This window comes from Empidonax traillii, unplaced genomic scaffold (genome assembly GCF_003031625.1).
Source record: "Empidonax traillii isolate 1590-97213 ecotype Southwest subspecies unplaced genomic scaffold, ASM303162v1 scaffold27:size3997909, whole genome shotgun sequence".
Lineage (NCBI taxonomy): Eukaryota > Metazoa > Chordata > Aves > Passeriformes > Tyrannidae > Empidonax > Empidonax traillii.
Window position 1 is genome coordinate 2,843,467 of NW_020955220.1, and position 24,912 is coordinate 2,868,378.

General features: G+C 38.1%; 1 protein-coding gene across 5 annotated transcripts in view; it reads left to right on the plus strand.

The window, feature by feature from the left end:
- BLNK (B cell linker) overlaps positions 1 to 24,561 on the plus strand; it is a 97,166-nt gene extending 72,605 nt beyond the window's left edge. For 3 of the 5 annotated variants that reach the window (XM_027908944.1, XM_027908969.1, XM_027908977.1), the window contains 20 exons: positions 2,146 to 2,195; positions 3,085 to 3,125; positions 4,007 to 4,163; positions 5,402 to 5,571; positions 6,053 to 6,134; positions 6,939 to 7,019; positions 8,459 to 8,484; positions 9,010 to 9,038; positions 9,357 to 9,452; positions 10,212 to 10,254; positions 13,102 to 13,129; positions 13,423 to 13,495; positions 14,052 to 14,082; positions 15,117 to 15,159; positions 15,884 to 15,962; positions 16,424 to 16,455; positions 19,410 to 19,489; positions 22,461 to 22,544; positions 23,548 to 23,703; positions 24,418 to 24,561. In XM_027908944.1, coding sequence (XP_027764745.1) covers positions 2,146 to 2,195; positions 3,085 to 3,125; positions 4,007 to 4,163; positions 5,402 to 5,571; positions 6,053 to 6,134; positions 6,939 to 7,019; positions 8,459 to 8,484; positions 9,010 to 9,038; positions 9,357 to 9,452; positions 10,212 to 10,254; positions 13,102 to 13,129; positions 13,423 to 13,495; positions 14,052 to 14,082; positions 15,117 to 15,159; positions 15,884 to 15,962; positions 16,424 to 16,455; positions 19,410 to 19,489; positions 22,461 to 22,544; positions 23,548 to 23,703; positions 24,418 to 24,537 — 1,501 coding nt within the window. In that variant the 3' untranslated portion in view covers positions 24,538 to 24,561. Of the gene's footprint in view, positions 1 to 54; positions 112 to 2,145; positions 2,196 to 3,084; positions 3,126 to 4,006; positions 4,164 to 5,401; positions 5,572 to 6,052; positions 6,135 to 6,938; positions 7,020 to 8,458; positions 8,485 to 9,009; positions 9,039 to 9,356; positions 9,453 to 10,211; positions 10,255 to 13,101; positions 13,130 to 13,422; positions 13,496 to 14,051; positions 14,083 to 15,116; positions 15,160 to 15,883; positions 15,963 to 16,423; positions 16,456 to 19,409; positions 19,490 to 22,460; positions 22,545 to 23,547; positions 23,704 to 24,417 lie in introns of all 5 variants that reach the window. The other 2 variants (XM_027908953.1, XM_027908962.1) reach the window with 2 other exon arrangements.
- Positions 24,562 to 24,912: the final 351 nt, after the last annotated feature.

Below are 24,912 nucleotides of genomic sequence, written 5' to 3' on the forward strand. Positions count from 1 at the left end.
ACTGTTTCAGCTCTGTGAAAGAAACATAATTTCTTTTCTTCTATTGATATTCAGGTTCCAAAATGAACAAGTGGCCTTAATTTGCAAAACTGGGAAAGATACTTGGGATCGGTATGCTACTTTATAGCTGCACAATAGCACCATAGGCTGCTTAGACACAGACTTCTGTTCTGTACTTCATTCGCTTTCGTTATAACGTATTGACATTTTCTGTCAGGGCCACTGCCAGGATTTACAGGGCCTGGGACAAAGTATGGAAGCCTTCTGCTTAGTAGCTTAGAAATGTGTAATGTTGCTTAAGCCACATACTTTACACCATGACCCAGACAGCCTCTTACTGTTGCCTCAGTTCCACTACTTTCCAAGTCTCCCCCATTTCTGAACAACATATGATAGACATGTTGCAAAGTAAATCGATAGATCTTGGTCTACCCTCCCTAAGACCTGAGATGTGCCCTGGCAGTGGCCCTGGGTTTTTCTTTCTAACATGGCTGTGCTAACCTGGAGGAAGACAAGAGCAGAGCTGTTGAGAATGCTTTATCATTTACTGTTTGTACACTGTTATATTATACTGCAGAAAGTTAAAATCTTGGAGGAGGCAGCTATCAATCCTTAGGGTTGTTAGTAACGAACAAAGCAGGTTAATATTGCAAAAATAATCTCCCTGGATTTTTATTTGTTGGGGTAGGGGGTGGTTGGGCTTTTTTGAGCTTTAGCAATGCCCGCACCTTTTATTCACTGATTCATGCATGTGCATGGGGTGATTTTGGTGACTATCTGGACAACGGAATTCCATGAATTCAACTCAGAAGTAGCCAAAGCATTTCTTAAAACAGATAGAAAAAGTTGGTCAGTTGATGTGTTAGTGCCAGCATGCCTCCACCCAGAGTCACAGTGGTACCTGAACAATGAAACCTGAGCAGCATGCTCAGGACTTAATAAGTATTGAGTGACATTCTTGGGGTAAAGCAAAATTTGTAGACATCACTCTTGCTCAGAGATCACGAGAAAGCATTTTAAATTCTTCATAGATATTTTTTAAATAACTTGCTCATTTTTGCAAATGAATTTGTTAGGACCTGACTGAAGAATGAGTGAAGCCATCAGTTCAGTGGACAAAGCTTCAGGTTCATGGTGGGGTCTCATCAGTGCTCCAGGGGAGCTGTCAAACAATGTTCAAAAGTCACTTTAAAGAGTCATTTTAAAGTCATTAATTGTGTTAATGTTTTATCTGGCTACAAAAGGCAAAGGGTTGGAGTTTTTCCTCTTCAGAGGCTTCAGTCTGGCCTCTGATGTCACCTATGCAGCATTCCATCTTGACCTTAGACCCAAATTCTTCTCTTTTGTTACAGGGTAGTGAAATAATTCAACTGACCGTAATTCAGTGTCTTTTTTGGGCAGCTGCAAGTTAGCAAGGAGGGGTATTTATGAATACCCACATATATATGTGTATACACATGTATTACAGACGTGTGTACTTCTGCTTGCTAAATATATATACCTGCACATGCATATACATATGAATATGTATAGCCATAAATATCCTTTCAGTCTTTCTACAAATTTTCTTTTGATTTACTTAGTATTACAAATGCCATTATAACAATTTTTACCAAAAAGGGACATTACATCATAAAATAATAGTAAGTAGAAACAGAATCCAGCACTGAGAGGTCTGGTATACATTTAAACATTAATCAGTAAATAAAGTGCATGCAAAATTATAGTTCTAAAAATACAAATGGAGAGTGCTACACCACTTTCTTATGCCACAGTCTTAGCAAAGCCTCTTTGAACCTAAACAGATTTTCATCTTCCAAGAGACATGCATTTATCTCTACCCCCTACGTTATCTGTTTCTGCCTTGGAAATTACGAGGATAGGGGTGAGCAAAGAAGCTGTTCTTTCAACATATGTTCTAAGTGAAAAGAAAAATTAAAATGTCAGATTACATTTTAATACCTTATCTCTTTGTAGCTTTTCAAAGCATTCTTCTACAGCTGTTTGCTAAGCATCTGTGATGGTAATCTATATTTCCTCAGCTGCAGGTATCTTTTGTTATCAGCTTTTTTATGTGTCTGGCTAATGCTCCCTTCTAGTGAATGTCACTTATGAGATCATAAATGTAATAATTATCATTTACAGCCTTAAAAAAAAGCCACCACCAAGTCTACCACAAAGGGATTATGCTTCAGGTAAGGCTGTATTAATGTAAATTTAAACTGCATGTCTATGTAAATTTGTTATCTATATGCCTAACAGTATTTCAGCTATACATTGCCTCATAATTTGTTTTTAATGAGAGAACAGGATACCATTAACAACAACTCTGAAGGTAGTTAACACCTCTGAAATGAAAGGCTAGCAAAAAATACCGAGTAGCTATTCTTTCAAAATCAGTCTGTATGTAGGCTGCCGTAAAAAATGGAGGAGAATTTGCATCCAGTCCCTTCTTGCTAGAAACTGTGATGTGAAAATAAGTAGGGAAAGAAAAAGAAAAAATAGATCATCACAGATTCAAAATCTTAATACTATCAATGTAAAAATGACATCATGAGTTATCTTAGAGTTAGAACTCTACTTGCTTATCATACAGCACTGCCCACAAACTATTTCATGGCTATTTTTACAAGTTAGCAGCCATCTTGTTAAGGCAACAACTGAAGCAAAGAGAAGAGAGTTTGGAAGTTATCAGATAAGTGTAGCACGTTTAACATGAACACTTATAATAAGTGTGCTGTCTTGGAGCTTTATCCAAGAAACAAATTGCAGAGCCCAGAGGTCAGCAATAGTTTCATAACCTAGAAACTGTCACCCCTACTTAAAAATGAGATGCATTACCAGGACACTGTGGGTAAAGTGCATGCTCCTCTATTTGGACCATTTGCAGTTTGGCATTTTCTAATGCTTTCCCAACAGCCCTGAAACAGTTTGTCAAAAACAGGCAAGACAGATGTGTTGCTCTGAACTGTTTAGGAAATTATTTCCACTCTTTTTAAAGTGAATATGATAAGTATAGATTGTCTAAGATAAACGTTTATGTTCACTATTCCATCTCCTTAAATAATCTTATGTTTGGTTTAGAGCATGCAGACAATGAAGAGGAACAGTGGTCAGATGATTTTGTAAGTACATATTTTGGGGTAGTCGGAGGTTACTGTAGCAACAAGTTAGCACGAGAAATAATAAGAAAAGTTTGGGTTTGAATCATCTAGTTGTGGTTGAACTTAATACTACTGAAGTATTACCTTATTTGTCACATCAGCTTTATTCACAAGTAGCCACTAACTTTTAGCTACCTCCATTTTTTTACATTCAGCTTAGAAGTACTTTCAGAAGCACTGTCAATGGCAGCCATGGATGCTTAGCTTTTTGGATAGTAAGCACATGGCATCAATTTGAGGAACTTCTCAAACTGAAAAATAATTTCAGAAACCAGTAAGATCTTTTATTTGGTGGAGGGGAGGGTAGGAGGGGTAAGGAGAGGAAAGCCACTTCTTAAAAATGCAAAACTTCTGCTAAGCTATTAGGAAGCACTGGAATGAAGCCAGTCATGGCCATCAGCCATGTAAAGTAATGGTGCAACTGTCAGCCTTAAGTGACCAGTTTCCTTCTGGAGTTAGATCTTGATTACCATTTTAATAGGAAAGGGAGAGGAAGTGACAAGACACAGCAAGAATCCCAGCTGGAACTAGAAGGGAACTGTTCTGTGAAGGGAAACAAGCTTTTGATCCATAATTTGAAGGCTGAGCTCTTGAGGTGAAAGGACTCTTTGGAGATTGCAAGAAGACAGGGAACAGGAAGTTCCTGGGAGGAGCAGAAGGGGAGGCAGGTGGAAGTGCCTTTTTGTTTAAAGAGGAAGCACTAAAAGGGGATGTAATGTGTACTTTCAAGGATAGATTGTTGTAATTTAGTTATTGACTCCTGCAAGGATATTTGTGTTGTACATTGCTGTGAAGCCATAAGTATGTTACAAGATGAGAAATGGGAAGTTCTGTCTTTCTAGGACAGTGATTATGAAAATCCAGATGACCACTCTGACTCTGAGATGTACGTGGTGCCCAGTGAAGAGAATCCTGATGACAGCTATGAGCCACCTCCAAGTGAGAAGGAGAAAAAGAAGATTCCCTCTGCTTTCCCTATTTCTAGGGGTGAATATGCAGGTAGTTATGGAACAGTTGACTATGTCAACTTGATAATTGCTTATTGATCAGTACCAGAATAGAAGTGGCCTCAAATAGACTAGCCTGTCCTTTCCTAAAGAGTTTGCTTTTAACTCTGACAGTCGGGTCTTCAACATTCAGGGGTAGGGATTTTTATTATTACAGCATGAAACAAGTTATTAATCATGGTAGTTAAGTTTAGAATTTTAATATAATGTGTCCTAGAGACTTTCATATACATCCACTAACTACAAAAGTCAAGCAAAGTTATGGAAGAGATCACTAATTTGGCTCCAGATTAATCCACACATGATGATGCAGGAATTCATATTAAAGATTAGGCACAGTAGACAGGTCGCTTCTTAGTCTTCTCTATTTCCCCAAACATTATTCCAAAAGCAGTAAAACAGAGGACAAAGTAGCCCAAATATTCATTCCATATTGTCCTTGAAGACTGGTACTGAGGATGATAAATATCCTGAAAAACAGGACAGGATGAAGACTGTATTTACATCCATCCAGTGTAGAGGCAATTTTTTTCTTTCTGTTTCGATTCTTTTCAACTATGGAGAGATTGCATTGAAGTGAATGAAAGTTAGCTTCAGTTAGGTGAAGATTTGAGACACTTGGAAAAGAAACGTTGACATGATGCCTGCTTTCACTTTTGTATGATACAAAACTGTTACTGGTTGCAGAATATTTATTTATCAAAGTGCTAAAATACCACATATGTACTCACAGAAGTTTATCAGCACTTCATTTATGTGTTCTTTGTAAAGGCAGTTGTTAGAATGACACCCCAGAGAACCTGGCATAATTCGTGTTCCAGTCCCACCCTTTGTGCTGTGTAACTGTTGTTTTTCTCATATGTCAGATGTGTTCTTTCTCAATTCCTCACCAAAGTTCATACCAGCACAGGACATATTAATGAAAGGACTACACCACCCGGCCATGAGGTGTGTGAGCTGTTTCCCCAAGGAGTTTAACAGCTGTTAATAGGACAGTCAGTGCCGAAGTAACCTCTGCAGCCTGTTACAGAGGGCTAGGTTGCCACCTTGAGCAATGAAATAGGACCAGTTTACACACAATTCTCAACATCAGGACCAGCTATGCTCAGGTCTGCCTTTAGACCTGAGCTACAGCCACAAGTAAAGACTTGTTTGCACAGGTAGTAGAAGACAGTGCAGAGGTTAATGTGTAATTTTGGCTAAAATTTTTGGTTTTTTCCACGTTAAAAGACAATCGCACCAGTCACCAGCAGCTTCCTCCCATCAACAAACCTCTTCCAAGTACACCCAGTCCAGCCATGTCCAGACCAAAGAAACCATGTGTGCCGTCCCTGCCACTGCCATCTCCTGCTGCAAAACCAAAAGTACCACCAAAGCCTAAGGAGTGTAGTGATGATGAGGTAAAGTTTACATATATACTTGTTTTGACTGTTTAAATGTCTGATGACCCCAGACCAGTAAGACAGATCAGAGCAATGCCATGACCTGGCCTCTTTCTTAGCCCTTATGGAAAATCACTTTGTACATCACAATGACCTGTGAGTACCGTACTGATTCCTAGGGGATATCTGCCTACTCTGAGTACCAAGAAAACTCTTTAAACCACGAAGTAGCTTCTGATTAGTGGGGAGACAGTAACTTCAAAGACTACTCCAGGACCAAAAGGAAGGGAGGGCTTTCATCCACCAGTCTAGAACTGGAATTATTTGGTAAAGGGCTTTCAGTCTTTGGGAATCCCATCAACATAGGATGATAAATGTCTGAAATAGCAGTCGCTGTGAAGTGACAACTACTGTAAACTGCTGCCAGAGCTTCAATCCCAACAGTTTGTTGATATGATGGAGGTTTAACTGGTAGATTTTTGTCCTGCATTTCTCATAGGATAATTACATTGTGCCAGTGGACAATGATGACGATAACTATATTGAACCCACAGAAAGCAGCATGTCACTACCTACAAAATGTGAGTTTTGGTCATTTAAGCTAATAATTACTGTGTTACTAGGAACAACAGTGGGAAAAAAATCAATCAAGGTAATGTCTCTTTCTAGGGTTCAAAGAGTGGAGATGCAGCTATTAGAGAAAACACAGCCTGTAAAAAGGCATTTGGCTCATGACCAGGCCAAGGAAAATTATTTTTAACTTTATTATTTTTAACCTTATTGGAAACCATGTTTAATTTCTGCCTCTCTGTTATTTCTAAGTCCAGCCCTTGTACAACCAGGCACGTGATATCCCTTCTCATCCAAGGGAGCTACAGCATTAAAATTCTCTGTTTACTGAAGTGCCTCAGGAGAAAAACAAATATTTTTAAATATTTCAGATAAAGACAGGTTTTGATTGTATTTTTTTATTTTGTTTTTAATCTCACTATTTGAAGTATATTTAGCTGGAGGGTGAAATTACTACAGCCCAAAGGTGAAAAGCAAACAGAGAAGACTACATAGTTCTCCTCTCTGACATCACTGACAGTATCAAACATATTCAGGAAGGCATGAACACTGAATAATGTTTTCCTTTTAAACTAAGAGCTGCTTTCTGACTTGGTTGATTTATTCAAGGTCACACAAAAAGGCTACCACTTAGACCTACTTAATATTCGTTCTTATTGTATAAATGTTCCCTTGTTAGTTTGTAAACATATATATTTTAATATATTTATATACGTATTTTTATATATAAATAGATGTGTACACATACATAAATATATATGTATATACACACACATGCACGGGTATGTATGTACATGAATAAAATATGTTTTTAGCTCCTGGGAACAGATTTATGAAGACAACAAAGCCAGGCCCCCCTACTTCTCCAAAGCCTTCTCTTGCTTCTGATATGCAAGGTATGTGGAGTTTGTATCACTGTTAAAATAAAATAATCTAAGACTGAAGAATATTAAATCACACGTAACATATTCACAACACAAACCTTATGACATACTTCAGTAAAATCTAAATATGTTCTTCAGGTTTTTTTGTGTTGCTTGGACAGTGATTTTGTCTAGATTGAATAGTAAATCCATTTTAAGCATGAATAAAACTCAGAGCAACTTCCTTGTCCAAATTAATTCATTTTTAGTCTTTTGCTCTACTGCAAAAACAATTATAGGACTTGGTATCTTAGCAATCCCATTTCATTATAGGAATTAAGACCCAATACTCTAAGACCACATCAGGGTTTAACCATATAGAAGTTCCTTATAGGCTGATGTTTTGCATGTCCTTTGATAAGTGTTCCCATTTAAGTTCTATAAAGAGCAATTTGTCTGGAAAAAAACTCAAAAGCAGAAGCAAATAAGAGGAATCCTATTTGCTTTTGTAAGTGCAGATATAATTGTTTAATCTTCCAGTGTCAACTCAGAGTTGTTTTGTATCCTCATTATCCCATTAATTGCTTAGAATGTAACCTTTACAGACTTACCACAGATCTGTAAAAAGCTTTGCATATTCATTAGTAATATTTTTAGCTTTCAAGTCACAAACTACAAGTCATAAACTAAATTATTTTCTTAATGACTTTAGATTTTGTGAGTCACTTTCCAGACATTTTAAAATGCCCTTTTCAATCTCAGCCTTTCTGTACATCAGTGTCAAGCAACAACCAGCTCCTGACAGACATTACTGAAAAATAAAACATCTCCCCCTGGTGGGAACTCGAACACTTCAGCGCAACAAAGTGAGGAAGACTGATGTGAAATTTTTTGAAACAGGGTCCTATTTTCATTGAAGAAACTGGACATAGATAAGAATGCTTGTGGGGTTTGTTCTTAACATTTATGAATTAGAACATACCTGTGACAGTGTCAGAGCTCCAGGATGGATGCTGGCCATGCAAATGCACCAGCTTGTATTTATGATTCACCTCATCTTTTCCTCCCGGAGAGTAAAGGAAAGGCTAAATGCTAGCACAGGTGTGATAACACGTTTTTTCCAAACTATCCTGCGTTTGCACAACACAAGCATTCATCTTGCTTTGGGGGGAAAAAGAAAGAAAAGCAAAACAAAACAAAAAAAAGGTTGTGGGGTGGGTGGAAAGTTCATTAATACAACGACTGTTTATTAGAATTCCTGGGGCATTTCCTGAAGTTTCCACTAGGAGACCGGAGGTTTTGCTACTCCAGAGTTTTGGAGGCAGAATCAAGTTCTGAGCAGATTCTCCAAGTTATTTTTCCAGAGTCAGAAGTACAACTGATACAAAACAGATCGGTTTTTCTGGTAACATGCAGTACGTTTTTGCTAACCAAAGAACACTTTTTTTTTTTTTCCCCTCCTGGTCCTACAGAAGTCTACGAGGTTCCTGAAGAAGAGGTGAGGCCTTTCTGTAGTATGACTTACATTGCCCTCAGGCAGGGTACAAATGTGATTGTGAAAAAAGATTATCAGTCTTTCAAGGGGAAAAGTAGGAACAAATCTCTGTCTGCACTTAAAACTTTCTGACACTCCCTTCTCAGAAAAGCTGGCAGGTCTGCAGAACAGAGTAAATGGGAAGGGGTGGAAATTTCCCAGTCCTGTGTGATAGTTATCCAGTCGGGGAAGCAGCAGCCTAAAGGAATGCTTTTCAGAAGCAGAACTGCAGCAGTGGAGCAATGACAGTCCTGACATAGTAATTTTCTTCCCGCTTGCTGGTACTGACATGACATGGCCATAGCAGATTTACTGATGTTGAGTTCTTGCCTCTCCCATCCTGGTGCAGATTACCAGAGAGGGCTCTAATAGAAATCCATACCACGATGCAAAAATAATGTCTTGATGGGGTAACATAAATAGGGTCATACAAATGTATTTCATGAAATCAAAAAGTGACAAAAAAATTCTGTGCATTTTCTCTTACAGGAAAAACCATCACCACCACCAGTAACCAGGTAACCCATTGCTGTGAATGTTTGTGCATTATTTAAAACTTGTCAGAAAATATATTTTCTTATCTAGCTACAACAGGTTTGATAATTCTTTTTCTGGAAGATATATATGTAGTAAATATCTCTTCAGATTATCTACACAGAGATTATCAGCCATTTCTATGTTAATTTCAATAACCCAAGCACAACATATTAAAAAGAAATATTTCTTAAGGGTATGTTGTAGAATTTTGAGGGGTAGGGGAGGAGAAAGAGAGGTTTTCTTTGTATTCACAGTCGTTAAATATAATTTTCCTTCCTTAATGCATGTTTTATTACTAGGTTCACTAAGCCACTTCTGCCTATGCCTGCTCAGAATACAGAGCACTCCCACATGCACAGTATGACCAGAGAGCCACCGAAACAGGAGATGTGCAGGTAAGTCAACATTCTTAGATCAATAGGAAATATTAGCAGAGAGAAGATTTTCTTCTCTCTAATGTGTAGCCTTCTGACAACAAACAGTTGTCCGGACACTCACTGGTACAAGGTGAGAACTGAAAGCCCTGGTTTCCTTGTGAACTTCTGTAGTCAAGCCAGTTTGCCAAAAGGATAAGTATTTTCTCGAATATCCCTTTAGATATCCAGTGCAGGGATAAAATATCTCTGCAAGCCAGTTTAAAGTCCTATTAGCCATCTCTGCACCCTTGCAAATGCAGTGTTTTTGCAGGGGCAAAGGATTGCTTGTAAAGAAACTGGACACAGTAAATCCAGAATTTGTATTCCAAGCCTCTGGAGGAAAAGAGAAAAAGGACTCTTGAGCATGCAGCCTACTTCACTCCTGTGTCCCCAGAAGTGTAGGAAGCTACATTATAACCCCTGCCTCATCTCTAGGACATTGCTTTACAAAATAGGCCATGTGCCCCAGGAAGAGCAGATGGCCTCTACAACTCTGTGTGTGTTGTGATGTTTGGTGAGGTCCTGCACAGTCACAGGGGACCTGAGGTCCAGGACAGAAGCTATTCTGGAGTAGTTCCACACCAAGAGCACAGCATCACCACAGCCACTGCAGCGCTGCATAGGTGGAATTAAATCCATTTACAGGAGACCTCCTTCTCTCTAGATCTTGAAAAGCATATCTGAGCCAAAAAATTACACAAATAAATCCTACTCAGTTTTATTTTGTATGTTTTTCAGAAATATTTTGCCTCTTCCCAGAAGTCGTTTTCATCCAAAAACAGTGAGTAATCAATGGGCCACTATAAAAGAATGTGTTAAACTTGGGTTGTGTTTTGTATATATGGATGCTTTTTATTATCTGGATTAAGTAACAGAAACATATGACCCAATGTCAGATTCATCTAATATTGTAATTGTTGCTATCAATCTTTTGCACAAAAGAGCACTGGACATCTGTATTGATCCAAGAAAAAGTTTAAATGTTTAAGGGATATATTTCTCAGTCCACAAAAATAATTTCTTGGATTACAAAATACCAGTTGAACACCAGGAACATTAAGTAGCAAAGGGCAGTTTTGCCCAGTCTGAAGTACCTTTCTTGAGCCTCATTCCTCTCAGATGATGAATGATTAATGCTTTCTGAAAATGGAAATGTTCTAAAATGTCAGACTGGGTAGTCTGAGTAACCAGTATCACTAGAAAATGCAGTCCATGAAGAACTAATTATAAGCTTTGGGTTCCTAAGGCTGTGTTTCAGTGAATTCTGTTCTCTCTCTACTCTTGTCCTCAGTCTGTCCCTTCCACTGTGCTGTTTTTTGAAGTAAACTACTTGGAAACTTGTCTAACTGCAGAAATGAGCAAAAGCAAACGCATAAAAGATTCTTTTTCAGCCAGATTAGTTACATAAATTGTTTTGCACCATAGCTCTACTCACAGTTCTTCCAGCACGAGAGTGTGAATGAGGAGCCAGCTATCAAGAAACAGGGTGACAGTAACTGCATCACTGTCTGTGCCAAAAGCCATGTGCATCAAACTGCATCCTGGCCCAATGCTCTGAGTTGCCCCTAAGAAATAATCAGTCTACCAAGAGATATATAGAGAAATTAGACACTCAAAATTAGGAATTTGGGGTCATATAATAGGATTAGCTGTTATGGTAACAGTGCAGGTAGTATATGAGTCTTATTTTCAGTTCCTATATACACACCAAGTATTTTGTACATACAACAGTATCAGCAATTTAGTTTCCCTTCCACCCCACCAGAAATTTCTTCCCATTTAGATCCATATCCCATGGGATGCTGAACAATTCCCAAGTTTTGCCAAGTTCAGGATTTCTCTTCTACAAAACAGTTTCTCAGCTTTTCTTACCAATACAAGATAAGGAAAAAAAATGCTTCTGAAGGGACAGTGTTGGACAGAAATTTCTCTATCTGAGCAGCGCTAAGAATACTACTCGTGCTTCAGAACAGACTGGAGTGCCATATTACAGCTGAAACCTCTCCATTAATGTATTGTCAGAGCTTAGCTGTGAGATGGATATCACCCCAGCTTTGCAGAGAGCAAAAGGAGACTATCCTTTTGCTGGAGCCACATACTGAGTTAGTTACAGCTCCAAGGCTGAAGCTCCCAAACAAACACTCATCTGTACCATGGATGTATTCAGCTCCTGGGTCACTGCAGTTAGCAAATTTGTCACAAGAGTCAGCCTAGGAAAGAGTTACTCAGTGTAGTCCAAATTTTGGGGTCTTTGCTTGTGTAAGTGGTCAACCCTTACAGATTTAAACAAAAACATGGTAATGAGCATGATGTTTGTCAAATGCTGTGTTGTGCTTTCCCATCCCTGACTATGCACACTGACAAAGCAAACAGTAACTGAAACATCTGTTAACTGCTCCCATTCAATCCACTGTCAACACCAACCAGCACTGATCATGTGCACAGAATTGTAACCCTTGTTCCTCTCAAAGGCCTTGGCTGACTGAAAATAATTTCTCCACGTTTCACTTCCCCAACTGTTGGATGATGGATTACACCTCTCCAAACAGAGAACGGATGCATTTGACCAACATTAGTGAAAAGCCATTAACCGGGAAGATGAAGATGGACAAATTAATAAATGGTGCCTCTTTGAAAGGTACTTACCATATGGGAGTCTGATTCCCTAAAAAATAAGAAATGAGGGCCAAAAGTAAGCATCTCCAGAAGAAGCCAGGGAATGAGGTGGATCGCTTCAATTCTAGCCTAGTGTAAAAACAGTTTACTCAATTTCCTTCATTCAGTGGAAGATGTGTTTTTAGGATATTCAAATCTGCTGCAAAATTTCTGTCTTCCAGCTCAGAAATTAAATATGAACCAAAAGGTCTCACTGCAAAATTCAGGCCTAATTTTCTCAATACTACAAGCAATCTCAGGATTATTAGAATGTTTGAGTTTTGATGTTTGCTTAAAAATTTTCAAATTACATCCTAAAAGCTGACTAAAAATATTATGGATCCTATATGCATTCTGTACAAATATTTCTTTAACAATTGCTACAGATACCAAAGCCATATTGATTATTTATGCACTTCTCATTAAAGAATTATTAAGGTTGGAAAAGACCTCAAAGATTGAGTCCAGCTATTAACCCAGCCCCACTGTGTTCACCACTAAACAATATCCCAAATGCCACATCCACGCACCTTTTGAACACTTCCAGGGATGGTAACTCCACCATTTCCCTGGGCAGCCTGTTCCAATGCCTGACCACCCTTTCAGTGAAGAAATTTTTTTCTAGTATCTGATCTAAACCTCCCCTGGTGCAACTTGAGGTCATTTCCCCTTGTCCTGTCATCTGTTACCTGGGAGAGCAGACCAATTCCCACCTGGCTACAAGCTTCTTTCAGGTAGTTGTAGACAGTGATAAGGTTCCCCCAAGCCTCCTTTTCTCCAAACTAAACAACCCCAGCTCCCTCAGCCACTCTTTGTAAGACTTGTGTTCCAGATCCTCCACCAGTTTTGTTGCCCTTCTCTGGACATGTTCCAGCACCTCAGTGTCCTTCTTGTAGTGAAGGACCCAAAACTGAACACAGTAATTCCTTTTTTAGTTCCTTCAGATCAAATCTAACCTATTTTTCCATTACAGGACCATGAAGCAAACAGTAATGATGAAAGTAAGTATTCCATGTTGAAAACACGGCAGTATGAGAGGGACTGATATGCCGCAGGTGACCTTAACACAGAATGCAGTGTAGTGTGTCAGTGTAAATATTATCTGTAATGGTGAGCAACAAGCAAGAAGTGTTACTGAACTGTTTTCTAATATAATCAGAGTGAAAATATGTTAAGACAAAAACCAATGGATATTTTTTACTTCTATTACATTAACACTAAAATGGGAGTGAGGAGAATCCACTGTTCAGATACAGCTAACATTACATACTTAACATGTTGCTTGCATCTCTAGGTCAGAGATTCAATAACACACAAGAATCCAGATTTCCCACTGGAGCAGCTCCATCTCCGTTACCAAGGGGCCTGTGAGTAAAAATAATAAAACTACTTTGATGGGGAGTGATTTAATACGTATATTAGGAGCTAACTCCCATCCTTGCCTATGGCAATTGGAATTCAGGAATAATTTTGCTGTTTGAGACAGATATCCTAACTAGGGAAAGGTGAGCTAATATTTTGCTATTTCCAGAGGAATACTGTTTGTGTGGAGTAGCCCTTCACTGCCTGCCACTTATGGCAGGTGCTGGCTTGCTTAATTTAATCTCATACTGCAGCACTAGCATATGCAAGCCTAGCTGTGTTTTTCATTAAAGTTCTTCTGCCCCACCCAAGTTGTCATCTTAAGTATTGGACAGAGTGTAGCTTCCCTGCATAAGTACCTTTCCCAAATACCCCCATTACATCTGATACCCCAATTCTTTTGTTATTCTTTTTGTTTCTAACTCCTATAGCTATCCAGTGCATCCCATCTTAGATACAACCACCTTGAGAATCAATGAAACTGATTCTTAATTGCTAAATGAATTCATGTATCTGCCAAGTAACCATACTCTTTTGTTTTCTTTTTCCTCCAATTTTCAGCAAGAAAACTTCTCATGTGATAAATTCACCAGTAAGTTGACTTGTAATTGCATAATTTTGTAATTTTATTAAGTTTTTAATGTACTGTAAAACCTAATTTTATCATAAGTTTGGGTACAACTTAAATGCCTAAAAAGACAAGGGAGAAGAGAGTTATAAAGAAAGGAAATATCTGGTGCCATTACATGAACTAAGAACAGTGAGAAAGCTGAAGTGGAAAATCATTTTCATTAAAGGGATGTTTGGATTCAGTACTTTAGGATATAACAATAAACACAGAGCAAGAGCTGAAAAAATGAGAAATAAATGGGAACACCAGCCATTCAGAAGTATTCCTGGAAATATACAGGGCTGCCTATGGGGAACATGAGTTCACTGTAAGAGTGACAGGTCAAAAAATATGTGGGATTGTACCAAATTTGTTAGAGGTTTTTCAGTAAGTATTTCATCATTAGAAAAATATTCCAAAATCTCTTGTGAGAGAAAGTAAGGGGACTGGTTAAAATTTTCAGATAAATTAATTTGAAAAATGTTTCAAAACTGGCAGTTTATTATCATTGCTTCAAAATTTAAAAAAAAAAAAATTGAAACTGGAAGGTTGTTTAAGTTTTTACTCTGAGCTAAACTGACAGTTTAACTTTCAGTAAAAAGAAATCTGTTCAGACATTTGTGAGCAAAGCTCAATAAGGGTGAAAATGAAATTTTGATTCACAAGTATTTGGAATAGACTCTTCATTTTTGGGCCTGAGATAAGAATGAATCATTTGTTACACCATAAATTTACCAATGGAAGGTTAAAAAAAAAACCACGTCTCCAGATTTTACTTTGTCTGTCTATTTATATCCACAAACTGGGATTCTGTCCAAATCTATTTTGCAAAATCCTGAGCTTCAAGGTTGTACAATTAAGAGGCTCTTCAGAGAATGGCTGTCTCTGCCTTCTAATTCCTCCAGGATGTTGTCAAGTTTAAATGTAAACTAGTTCACACAAAGTATAAAAATATATACATTTGCTGTACTGGTGACATGCCATTTAATACTTGGTGTCCTTCTGTTTTATTGCAGAAACCATGTTTACCTTCCAGAGAGATCTTAACTGCAAATGAAGGTAAATTATCTCTACTACCATGGAAAAGTTGACATTTATCAGAATTAAATTTCTTTCTTATTAGAAACATGAAACAAATAACACCGCATTCAACTTGTTCTGGTTTTTTGAGGGGTGTTTGGTTTTAGCCGTTTCAGACTGGATCTGGCCAGCCTTAGCTGCACTGAATATCATTGTTCTCTAAAATCAGTCACAGTAAAACTATTGAGGTTACTGGCAGGGTAATGCAGGACAATAATGGACCAGCAATGTGCCATATAGCCCTGTGAGTGGCAAGGAGGGAAGGGAGGCGAGTCACTCAGAGCTCAGCCAGAACCACCTCACACAGAGCCGACTCCTGGCACAGGCACAAAATGCATCCCATCTCTGCTCCTCCAGGCAAAAGCTCAGCAGGAGCTGCTGTCTGACACCAGGGTGAGATGCAGCCAACCAGCCGAGCTCTTGCAGGCAGCCTGCCCCAGCGTCCTCCCCCTGTGTCACACAGCTCGCCTCTCGGAAGGAAAGTCTCCCACTGCGACCCTGCAGGCGCCCACAGCACAGCTATTTGCCTACAAATTTGGTGGTATGCCACTAGTTAACAAAGTAGCACGATGGCAAACTGCTATGTAAGGAAAAATCCCAAAAGTTTATAGTAAAAGAAACTTCAACTGCTGAGACTCTCTTATCTGAGACGGTATGTTTCTGAAGAAATCTTGACTGTAACATTTGTTTTACCAAACCACAGAAAAACCTACAGCAGCAGAACGACGACGAAGTTCCAACCAAGAGCTTCCACTTCCACCCCTTCCAAGTGGTGCACAAAAGTAAGATCCCTTTCCATCATGTTTTGAATATTTCAGTGCACCAGCACCTACTGCTTGTTCTGAACACAGCTGTGAGAGGTTCAAAGGGAAGCACTGTTTTTCACTGTAGCCTTCTGTTGCTTTTTAAGAGTTGTGGTTCCTGAAGCCTCACAGTAGCAAAAAAATAAAGCATAGCAAATGAATGCATCCAAATGCTATAACCATCACCAAAAAGCACGGGAGGATATAATCTCTCATAAGGAAGGTAATGGAGATTTAAACCAGGTTTAAATTCCTAGTATTCAGTACTAGTGGGATATCATTTTTTTAAATGCCTATATCAGACCCTTAATTTCTCAATGGACAGATGGATAAGATGGAACACATTCTATCACTGCATGCTTCAAAAACACAATTTCCATAATATCAGAACAGGGTAGATCCCCCCAGACCTTTCCATAATCTCTTGATATTTATTTCAGGCCTCTGCTCCAAAAGTTCTCAGTTCTGCCAAGTAAGTATAATTCAGTTTTTGAATTAAAATGTGACTAACTTGTAATTTCAAATTAATCTTTGACTTAAGATTATTTCAATATGCCATGCATATTAATTACTTTGGAATTAATGTATCTGTAATGCATACAAAGAGGAGATCAAGTATCCAGGGTCTCAGCTCAACTAGTAAAATTAAGGGAGTATGTCAGGGTAATTGATGGAAATTGGGTGCTTCATTTCCATTTATGACTACTGGAAATTTCTACCAAAGGCAGTTTTGGGCCATTTCCCATCATAATAAAGATTCCATCAATCTTCCTTGCCACAAAAGAATCCTGAATATGACATTTCTGGGCTGTTCCAGGCTTCTGTCGCCTAGAAGACAGACAGATTATTATTGCCTCCAATTTATTCTTTCTCTACAGGAGGCGGGGGGGGGGGGGGAAGTATTTTTATAATGGCAAATGCTAAAGCTCTTCTGTAAGTAATGTTTTCCAGGAGGGACTTTGTTTTAGTTCACAGTTAAAAACAAATTTAGGTAATATGTTTACTAACTCTCTTTGCACAGAAGTGTAAATTAGATTTAGCATTTTTCTAGTCTCTCGTTAGCAGACACTTGTCTGACCTTCCTGTAAGCCCTTTTCTCCACATGTTCAGCCTCAACGTATCTTTCACACTGTGAATAAATTGTAAGAGTTGCACGTAGAAAGCTGCATTTGGTGTAGCTTAAAGTTATATGCTGCTGTTAGTGCACCTATTTCCTGGAAATGTTTGCCTGATGTATGTTGCATATTATATCTACGCTGAGGAAGTATAATAATGGTTCACCTTAATGAAACTGTCTGATGCTCTTAAGTTTGTCTGCTCCTGTCACACAACTGATGTGCTTCAACTTAAATCATAAATTCTTACTACTCCCTGAAGTGTAACTATTTTTTGAGGTCATCTGGTGCTAAATGATGCTCTGATTAGTAAACTTTCTTTAACATAATCTTCTGTGTCAGGTCCAACAACAAGATTATCACACGTACAACTGGTTCCTAATCACTGATGTCCCTTGAGCATAACCTGTCATCTTTCCCTTGTCCCCCATACAAGCCTCGAGCTAACTTTCATCTTCTTTACTGAAAGTCCTTATTTCCCATATGGCACTGTATCCGATGCTCCACTGAAGTCCAGATTAAGTACAGTGTTCATATTCCCTCTTTGTAGAACTGTTATTTTATGAAAGAGGCGTAACATTTTATCTACTTGGGTAAGTTTCAGATTTTGTCTTGCTAGTTTTATCTTTATCTCCAAATCTTAATGTTATTTCCTTCAGATTCTCTCCCGGGGCCTTGTTCTGTGGAATCAGACAGAAAGGCCTGTAAATGCTCAGCTCACTTTTTCCATTTTTAGATACTGCAGTTATGTTTGGTATCCTTTAATCATATGGTACCATCCTGACTTGAAAATTATTTAAAATTACTGTTACCACCCCTGAATTTCATGTGCCAGTTTTTGAAATTTCTGGGATAAAGACTATGTGGGCCCATCAGTTCAATTGTACTAAGTTATTTAGGCTTTGCTTCCAGTTTGGTTGTGGAAATTTCCATTTCTATATCAGAACTACTATTTGTTTAGTACCTAGATTACCTTTAAAATCAATAAAATTGTCATTGCATAAAGCCCCATCTCTCTTTCCTTTTTCACACAGCTGAGAAATCTTACATTACTTATTTCAATGTCCTTTTGTCAAGTTTAATTTGGGCTGACTTCTGGCAATTCTTACTTTATTCATACAATCTACTTCTCAATGGTAGCTTTTGCAGCTGGTCAGTCAAAACTTTAGAGAAAACCCCAAAATTCTTAATATTGAATATCCTTCTTTGAGTGTTTTCTAATTCACTGAGAGCTGGAACTGCTCCTTACAATGTCTCCCCTCTACTTGAAATGCAGCTTCCAGACAGCTGCATCTGCAGAAGAAGTTTTATACCTATTTCACAGAGCTGTCTCTGAGCTCTCCAGTCCAATTGAATTTTTTAACTCTGGCCACTATATGGGCTCATCTATAACACTCTTATTCCTTTCTAAACTGAAATCTAAGTCAGAATTGTATTAGTGTAGATTTGATAATGCAGTCTGCAGAGCATCATGTCCAGTAATAGGTGAGTGCTAACAATCCTAGCAGCATTTGTTTTCCCCAATAAGTAAAACACACAGGAAATAAAGCTTCCCATAAGAACAAAATACGTAACACATAACTTTCTACAATCATCTTCTCTTGTACATTGATCTGCACTAAATTCTGTTCAGAAGTACCTGTAGCAGACACTTATACTCTTGGACCAAGATTCTGTTTTACCCAAAAACAATTATCTATATTTATATCCCATATCTCTCTCATATTACTAAGCAATGCTACTCAAACATTTGGCTCCTGATTTCCTAAACTCTGACATCTGTACTTCAGCCCTAATAACTATTTTCCACATTGCTTTGTTATTACAATTATAATTAAGCTTCATAATCTTTCCTACTAATTCCACTTCTCTATTTAGTAGCCTGGGCTTCTTGCACATGCATACAAACAATTCAGTGAAAAATTATCTCTGAGCTACACTCATTTTCCCAACTCCCTCACCTATATGACTGCTTCTCACACTGGACTGAATGCTATTTGCACTGTGTTCCTGCATTTTCTTATCTATTGCTACATACTTGGGTGGTGCTGGAGTTTTTTCTTGTACCCTAAGTCTAGATCTGGCTATTAACCAAACTGTTAACCAAACTGGTTTTCTATTCATAAGTAAGGCTACTCTTCTGGGCAGGCAAGTGTCCCAGCACTTATATAGGACCCATCCATTTACAGCAGACAGCTTTCCTGAGTGATATCAAAGGTCAAGCATTTCCAGATCTTGTAACAAATCAATTTCTTACATTATAACAAACGTACTCTGAAAACTTATACATGTTGTTCTTTCTCTTTTCTAGAAGTGCCAGAAGCTGCAAACCGTTCTCTGGGCACTTCCCCTCAAAGCAGCACTTCATCTATTGCAACTTCTGCAGATCAGGTATAACATTAGCTAATTTCATATCACAGAAATCTTCTTACCCTTTATTTGAAAACAGTATTTCCATCCCTACTCCCCTTCAAAATAAAAATGACGCTCCTTTTGTGGAGGGCATTTATGTCCCCTTTTGCAGTGAGGATTTTCTGTAGCACAGAAAAATCTGAATGTTAACTTGCATTATAAAAATGCTTACAACATATAGCATAGGATGCCTCCCCCCCATTTGTTTTAGCATTTCCCAAGACCTACTCCTTTCAGTTCCTTTAACCAGATCTCATTACAGTTAATGCTGTCACTTTTATGGCCAATTCTTCTTTTATGTGTTTTGTTTCAACATTAATCTTTGAATAATCTAAGCAAATGCAAAGTTAGTTTCATTTCAGTACTATTTCCCTTACTCTAATTTTGCATGAAGGGAGACTACAAAATGCAGGAAGTCATTCTTACTAGCTTAATAGTCATAAACAAGAGTAAAACAAAGGCTCTATCATGCACAGTCAGTGACATTAAATGTTTTAAAGCCTGGCATGACAAAGATAATGCAACAGTGAAGAACACAAAGGATTTCAAGTTCTGGAAAAATTTTAACTGTATGTCATACTGGATATTTATTATAAAAATAACTTTCAAATAAGCAATCCAGCAGACTCTAAATAAACAGCTTGTAGCAATTACATTTTTAGTTTTTATGTAACAGCCATGGGCAAACCCAAAGCTTAATAAAACATCAATTTCGTAAAAAAAAAAAAAAATTAACCATTAGTGTTATTTTTCCACTAATTATGTACAGTGGTATAATTTGCTGTAGCATCCTGCCCAATACAGGTGCTCGCAGATGTCATTCATTCCCAGGAGGCTCACTATTTGTTTGGTTCCCATCCAAACTTTGACAGCAGTTGTCTGCTGCTTCATTATAGGCCACAGATAGTGGTAGCAGAAAAGTCTGGGGCATTTGACTCCTTGTTTTGCTGAACAAAAGATTTGTCTGCTGGACTCATTCTCTACATGGATAAGTACCTTTCATACTTGCAATTCTTCTCATCCTTTCTTTTTCCAATGAATAGTGTAACTGAAGAAATACATGGAAGAACTCTGAAGATAAAGTTATATGTCATGGCTTGAGCCAGTCTAAGAATTTAGCGCAATGCTCTCTCCTAGTGTCAACTCCTCTCCCAGCCACAGACTTCTCTGGTGTTCTTTTCTGATCTTGCAGTGGGCTGAGCCAAGTCATTAAACTGCCAGAAAACCAACCTGGCAGTCAAACACAAAACAAGGCAAAACAAAAAGGAAAGCAGATATGTTTTTTTTCTCCTGCAAAATTAATGAAGTGAATTATCTCACCATGGGATCAGATGAGCAACAAAATGAGCACAAAGGAGAAGCCAAGACATTCTCTTTTTGGCAGCAATAATCCAGCTAGACCAGCTCAGCCTTAATGTGCAACTTCAGCTTTCATCTGTTTTGTGCAGAGGTGATAAAGCTTTTGTGAAAATAATTTTCTCATTAAGCTTGTTACTGTAAAGTTGGAGCAAAACTGTACAAATAACCAGAAAGGTTAATACCAAGATGTATTCATTAGGAAATACTCTTAGTACTATCTCTATAGCCTTTCCACTCACTTAGATTTTACATCAACCTCCTCAGCAAGAGCTCACTTTTCATGACTGCTGGTTTGATAACCTACCTAGCTATTGAAGTCTGATAATGCATAGGCCTCATGTTGCTTCTAATCCCTCATCCTGTCCTTCCTTTTCAAAATTCTCCAAAATCCTCCATACCTTTCCCCTAAACTCCACTCCTGTTCCCCACATATATGCTCATTCCTGCAGCATTTTACTACCCAGTTTTCTACCATTACTTCTCTCACTCAAATTATACTCTCCCATATATATACCACTCCCAACTGCCATCACCTCCTCACATCTTTTTATCTTTATACTTCCTGTGCTATGAGAGATTCTATCTTCTAAAATAGAATCCACAAAATTTTAGGGTGTCAGTCTTTCTACCATGTACCTTTAGGTCTGCACCTGTTATCCCATCCTTGTTTGTCCTCTGTCCCATGTTTCCCACTGGAAGAATAGGTTTAAGTTCACTTGCTGTGCAGCACACTGCCAAACATTTAACAGAATGGAGAGAAGGTGGATAATGTTGGTGAGATGTTTACAGAGGATAACATACAGAAATGAGGGACCCAAGAAATGTTATAAAAATATAAGCCACTCTTCTGTTTGGTCACAGGTAAACATAGTTTTATGCCTTTTAGATAAGAGCACTGCTTCAAGTGTAAGGATACATTCAGACTCAATCCAACAGAGAACCAGAACTGAATCCATGTCTTGGGTGAAAGCACTGTGGGCTGAATTACTATTAGAGGAAAGACATTAATTATTGCTAAGTTTTGTAAGGACTCCATTCATTTGTCCTTACTTAATAACAACAAAAAAAGCAAAATATGCACTTATCCAACCTTCATGATACCCAGGTGGAGACAATTATAATTGTGTTCACAAATAGCATTAAGTGTTCAGGAAACATAATTTCCAAAGATGCCTACCAAATCTGAACACCTCCTTAGCTAGCCCACAGCTGAGCAGCATTTAAATTGTTAACCGTGTATTTATTCCTCTACACTTCTTGGATACCCTCTTCAAATTTGACTAGAATAGCTTCCTTCTTTAAAAATACCAAACTATTCTCCAGCTGAACCTGACTGCTTTTCTCAGGGTATCCCTCTTTAGTCATTTATCAGCCTTCTATCACACATCTGCTACCCCTGCTTTGACACTCCAGATTTTCTTTGTCCTATCTCTGTCCAACTAAAACAGTGAGCTCATGGCAAAGACTTTTCTCAACTCTGTTTTCTGAATTTTAGTTCTTCCCAGCCGTCATTATTTAGTGGTAACTCCCCTACAGGGCATATTCATTATCATTATTATTTTACAGGTAAAACATTGTTTCTCTCTTCTAGGATGCTGGTGTTCACAGTAAAGCATGGTATGCTGCTACCTGTGATAGGAAAATGGCAGAAGATGCATTGTACCGATCAAACAGGGTAGGTCACCTATAAAAAATGTCTGGTTTATGGAAAAAAAAAATTCCAATTAAAAAAAATCAGAAGACAATCAAAAATATTCTAAGAACATCACTTGTATTCTGAATAAGTCAGAGTACTGTGCCATGCAAGTACTGTCAAATATCAAACCTGAAATTATTGTGGTGAAACTAACTGTGGTTTCATCACAAGGCAAAGTTGCATTAGTGTAACTCAGTAACAGGAGCCCCATGGAGAAAGCTGTTACAGACTGGAGAGCTGAGGAAGACCTGATAGCTCACGAGCACCCCTTAAAAGAAATGCAAAGCCCCGTGACTTTTAAGTGACCTCCACCACTGTCCAACGGCTCGTGTGAAAACAGCTTCTGTTTGGACAAGCTGAGGTTGCCACGCATTTTGAAATACCAACACTATGCATTTACGTACTCAGAGAATATGAGTTCTCTCAACTATTCTATGTACAAAAGCCACTGTCCCAGGAGGCAATAGTAGAATGGAGAGTTTCATCCTCAGCATCAGATACATTCCCATACTTGCCTCTCCACAAAGCAGGATGAAGTGGCAGAGCACAGGGTTTATCACCAGATGTAGGCTACTGCTCATTAGTGAGCACAGGGCTACAGTGTCAGTGCAGGTGCTTGACTTTGAGAGTGCTTTTTACAGCTCTGGAGAAACAGTATTTCCACCTCTCACTGCTTTCTTGCCTACTTACTGCCACTTCATTTCCTAATAACCTGCAAACCCCAACAGATGGCTGCCACTGTGTATTTTTTCTTTTTCTGTCTAGTTTAAAGAGAGAACAGGCAGCAGCAAAGGTGATTCTTAAAAGACACCTTTGTATGCTACTGTTAGACAGCAGGCATACATGCTACTTCTCATCTGCTGCTGTACAGTCTTTCTGATAGGAGAAAAGAGTTTAGTGCCAATATAAATTAAAATACTAAGTTAAAACCAAACTAAGTTATTTGAAAAAATAAGCCAAGTATTTACTTTTCTTTCTTCAGGATGGATCTTTTCTAATAAGAAAAAGTTCTGGACAGGACTCACAGCAACCATACACACTGGTTGTGTTTTACAACAGAAGAGTATACAACATTCCTATACGATTTATTGAATCAACAAGACAATATGCACTGGGCAGAGAAAAAAGCGGTGAAGAGGTGAGATGATGAGGGGGTGTTTTTCCCAAGTTTTCAGTTATATACCTTTAATAAGAAAAGATTAAGATATAATGCACTAAGATTCTTTATGTAACAAGATAAAAGTATATGACTTTATCATGACTGATCTGTCAAGCTAGAGAAACCAGTGTAATGTCAGTTCCTGCATACTGTAATTAAAACCACAGATCAAGTTTAAAACATTCTTGTAGAACAGTTTTGAAAAAAGTTAATAAGATCAGAACTACAGCTACTAGATAAATTTTCTGACTGTTTACAGTCTTCCATTTACCTTGTATCTAAGGGTCTAGCCAAAAGTTTCTTGGAAAATTGTAAAAGAAGAACAGCCATACTCAAAGAAACCCCAAACACTTGATCAAAAATGAGGCTGACATTACTTTTAATACTGTTTTCACATTAAAAAAATGTAAAACTCTAGTTCTAGAAAAAAAAATCACTGGTTGGCTGTTATACCACACAGGTAACTGTTCTGACAGGAAAACAGAAAGGATGAGACAGCTATTGGCCATATCTTCTATGGTCCAAATTTAATGACTAGAGTCAGAATTAAAGCAGGATCAGTGCTCTTACTAAAAGCCAGAGCATCTCACTTGGTAATAGTCAAAGATCAACCATCTTCAGTGACGTGAGAAGCAAAAATAAAAAAGCATTAAAGGAAGCCAGCACTAATTATTTTTTGTTTTCTTTATCCAGCGCTTTGACAGTGTTGCTGAAATAGTAGAGAATCATCAGCGCACCTCCCTGGTTCTAATTGACAGCCAAAACAACACCAAAGACTCAACAAAACTGAAACACATTGTAAGAGTTTCTTAATTAAACTGAACTGCTAAAATGAAGTCTTTTTTAATCATTTCTTTCAACATCCAAAGACATGGACAAGGTATTAAAAGAAGAAAAATCCAAAATAATGGAAAACTCTTTAAGAGCACCTACTGAGTAGTGAGAGATGCAGTTCACAGAGTTCAACCCCACTTCACTTTTATCAGAAAAGCATTCACATTTAACACAGGAAGCCAAAGCAGATATACTCTCATCTGTGATTTCCATCTGGGACACCACAGGTATCCAAAGTCATGTGAAGAACAACTGCATATCACAGCCTGGTTCTTTGACTGCTGTTTAAAGACACATATCCTCTAGGACATTTTCATTTGGAAAATTAGAATACCCACCACTTTTTCTATTTGT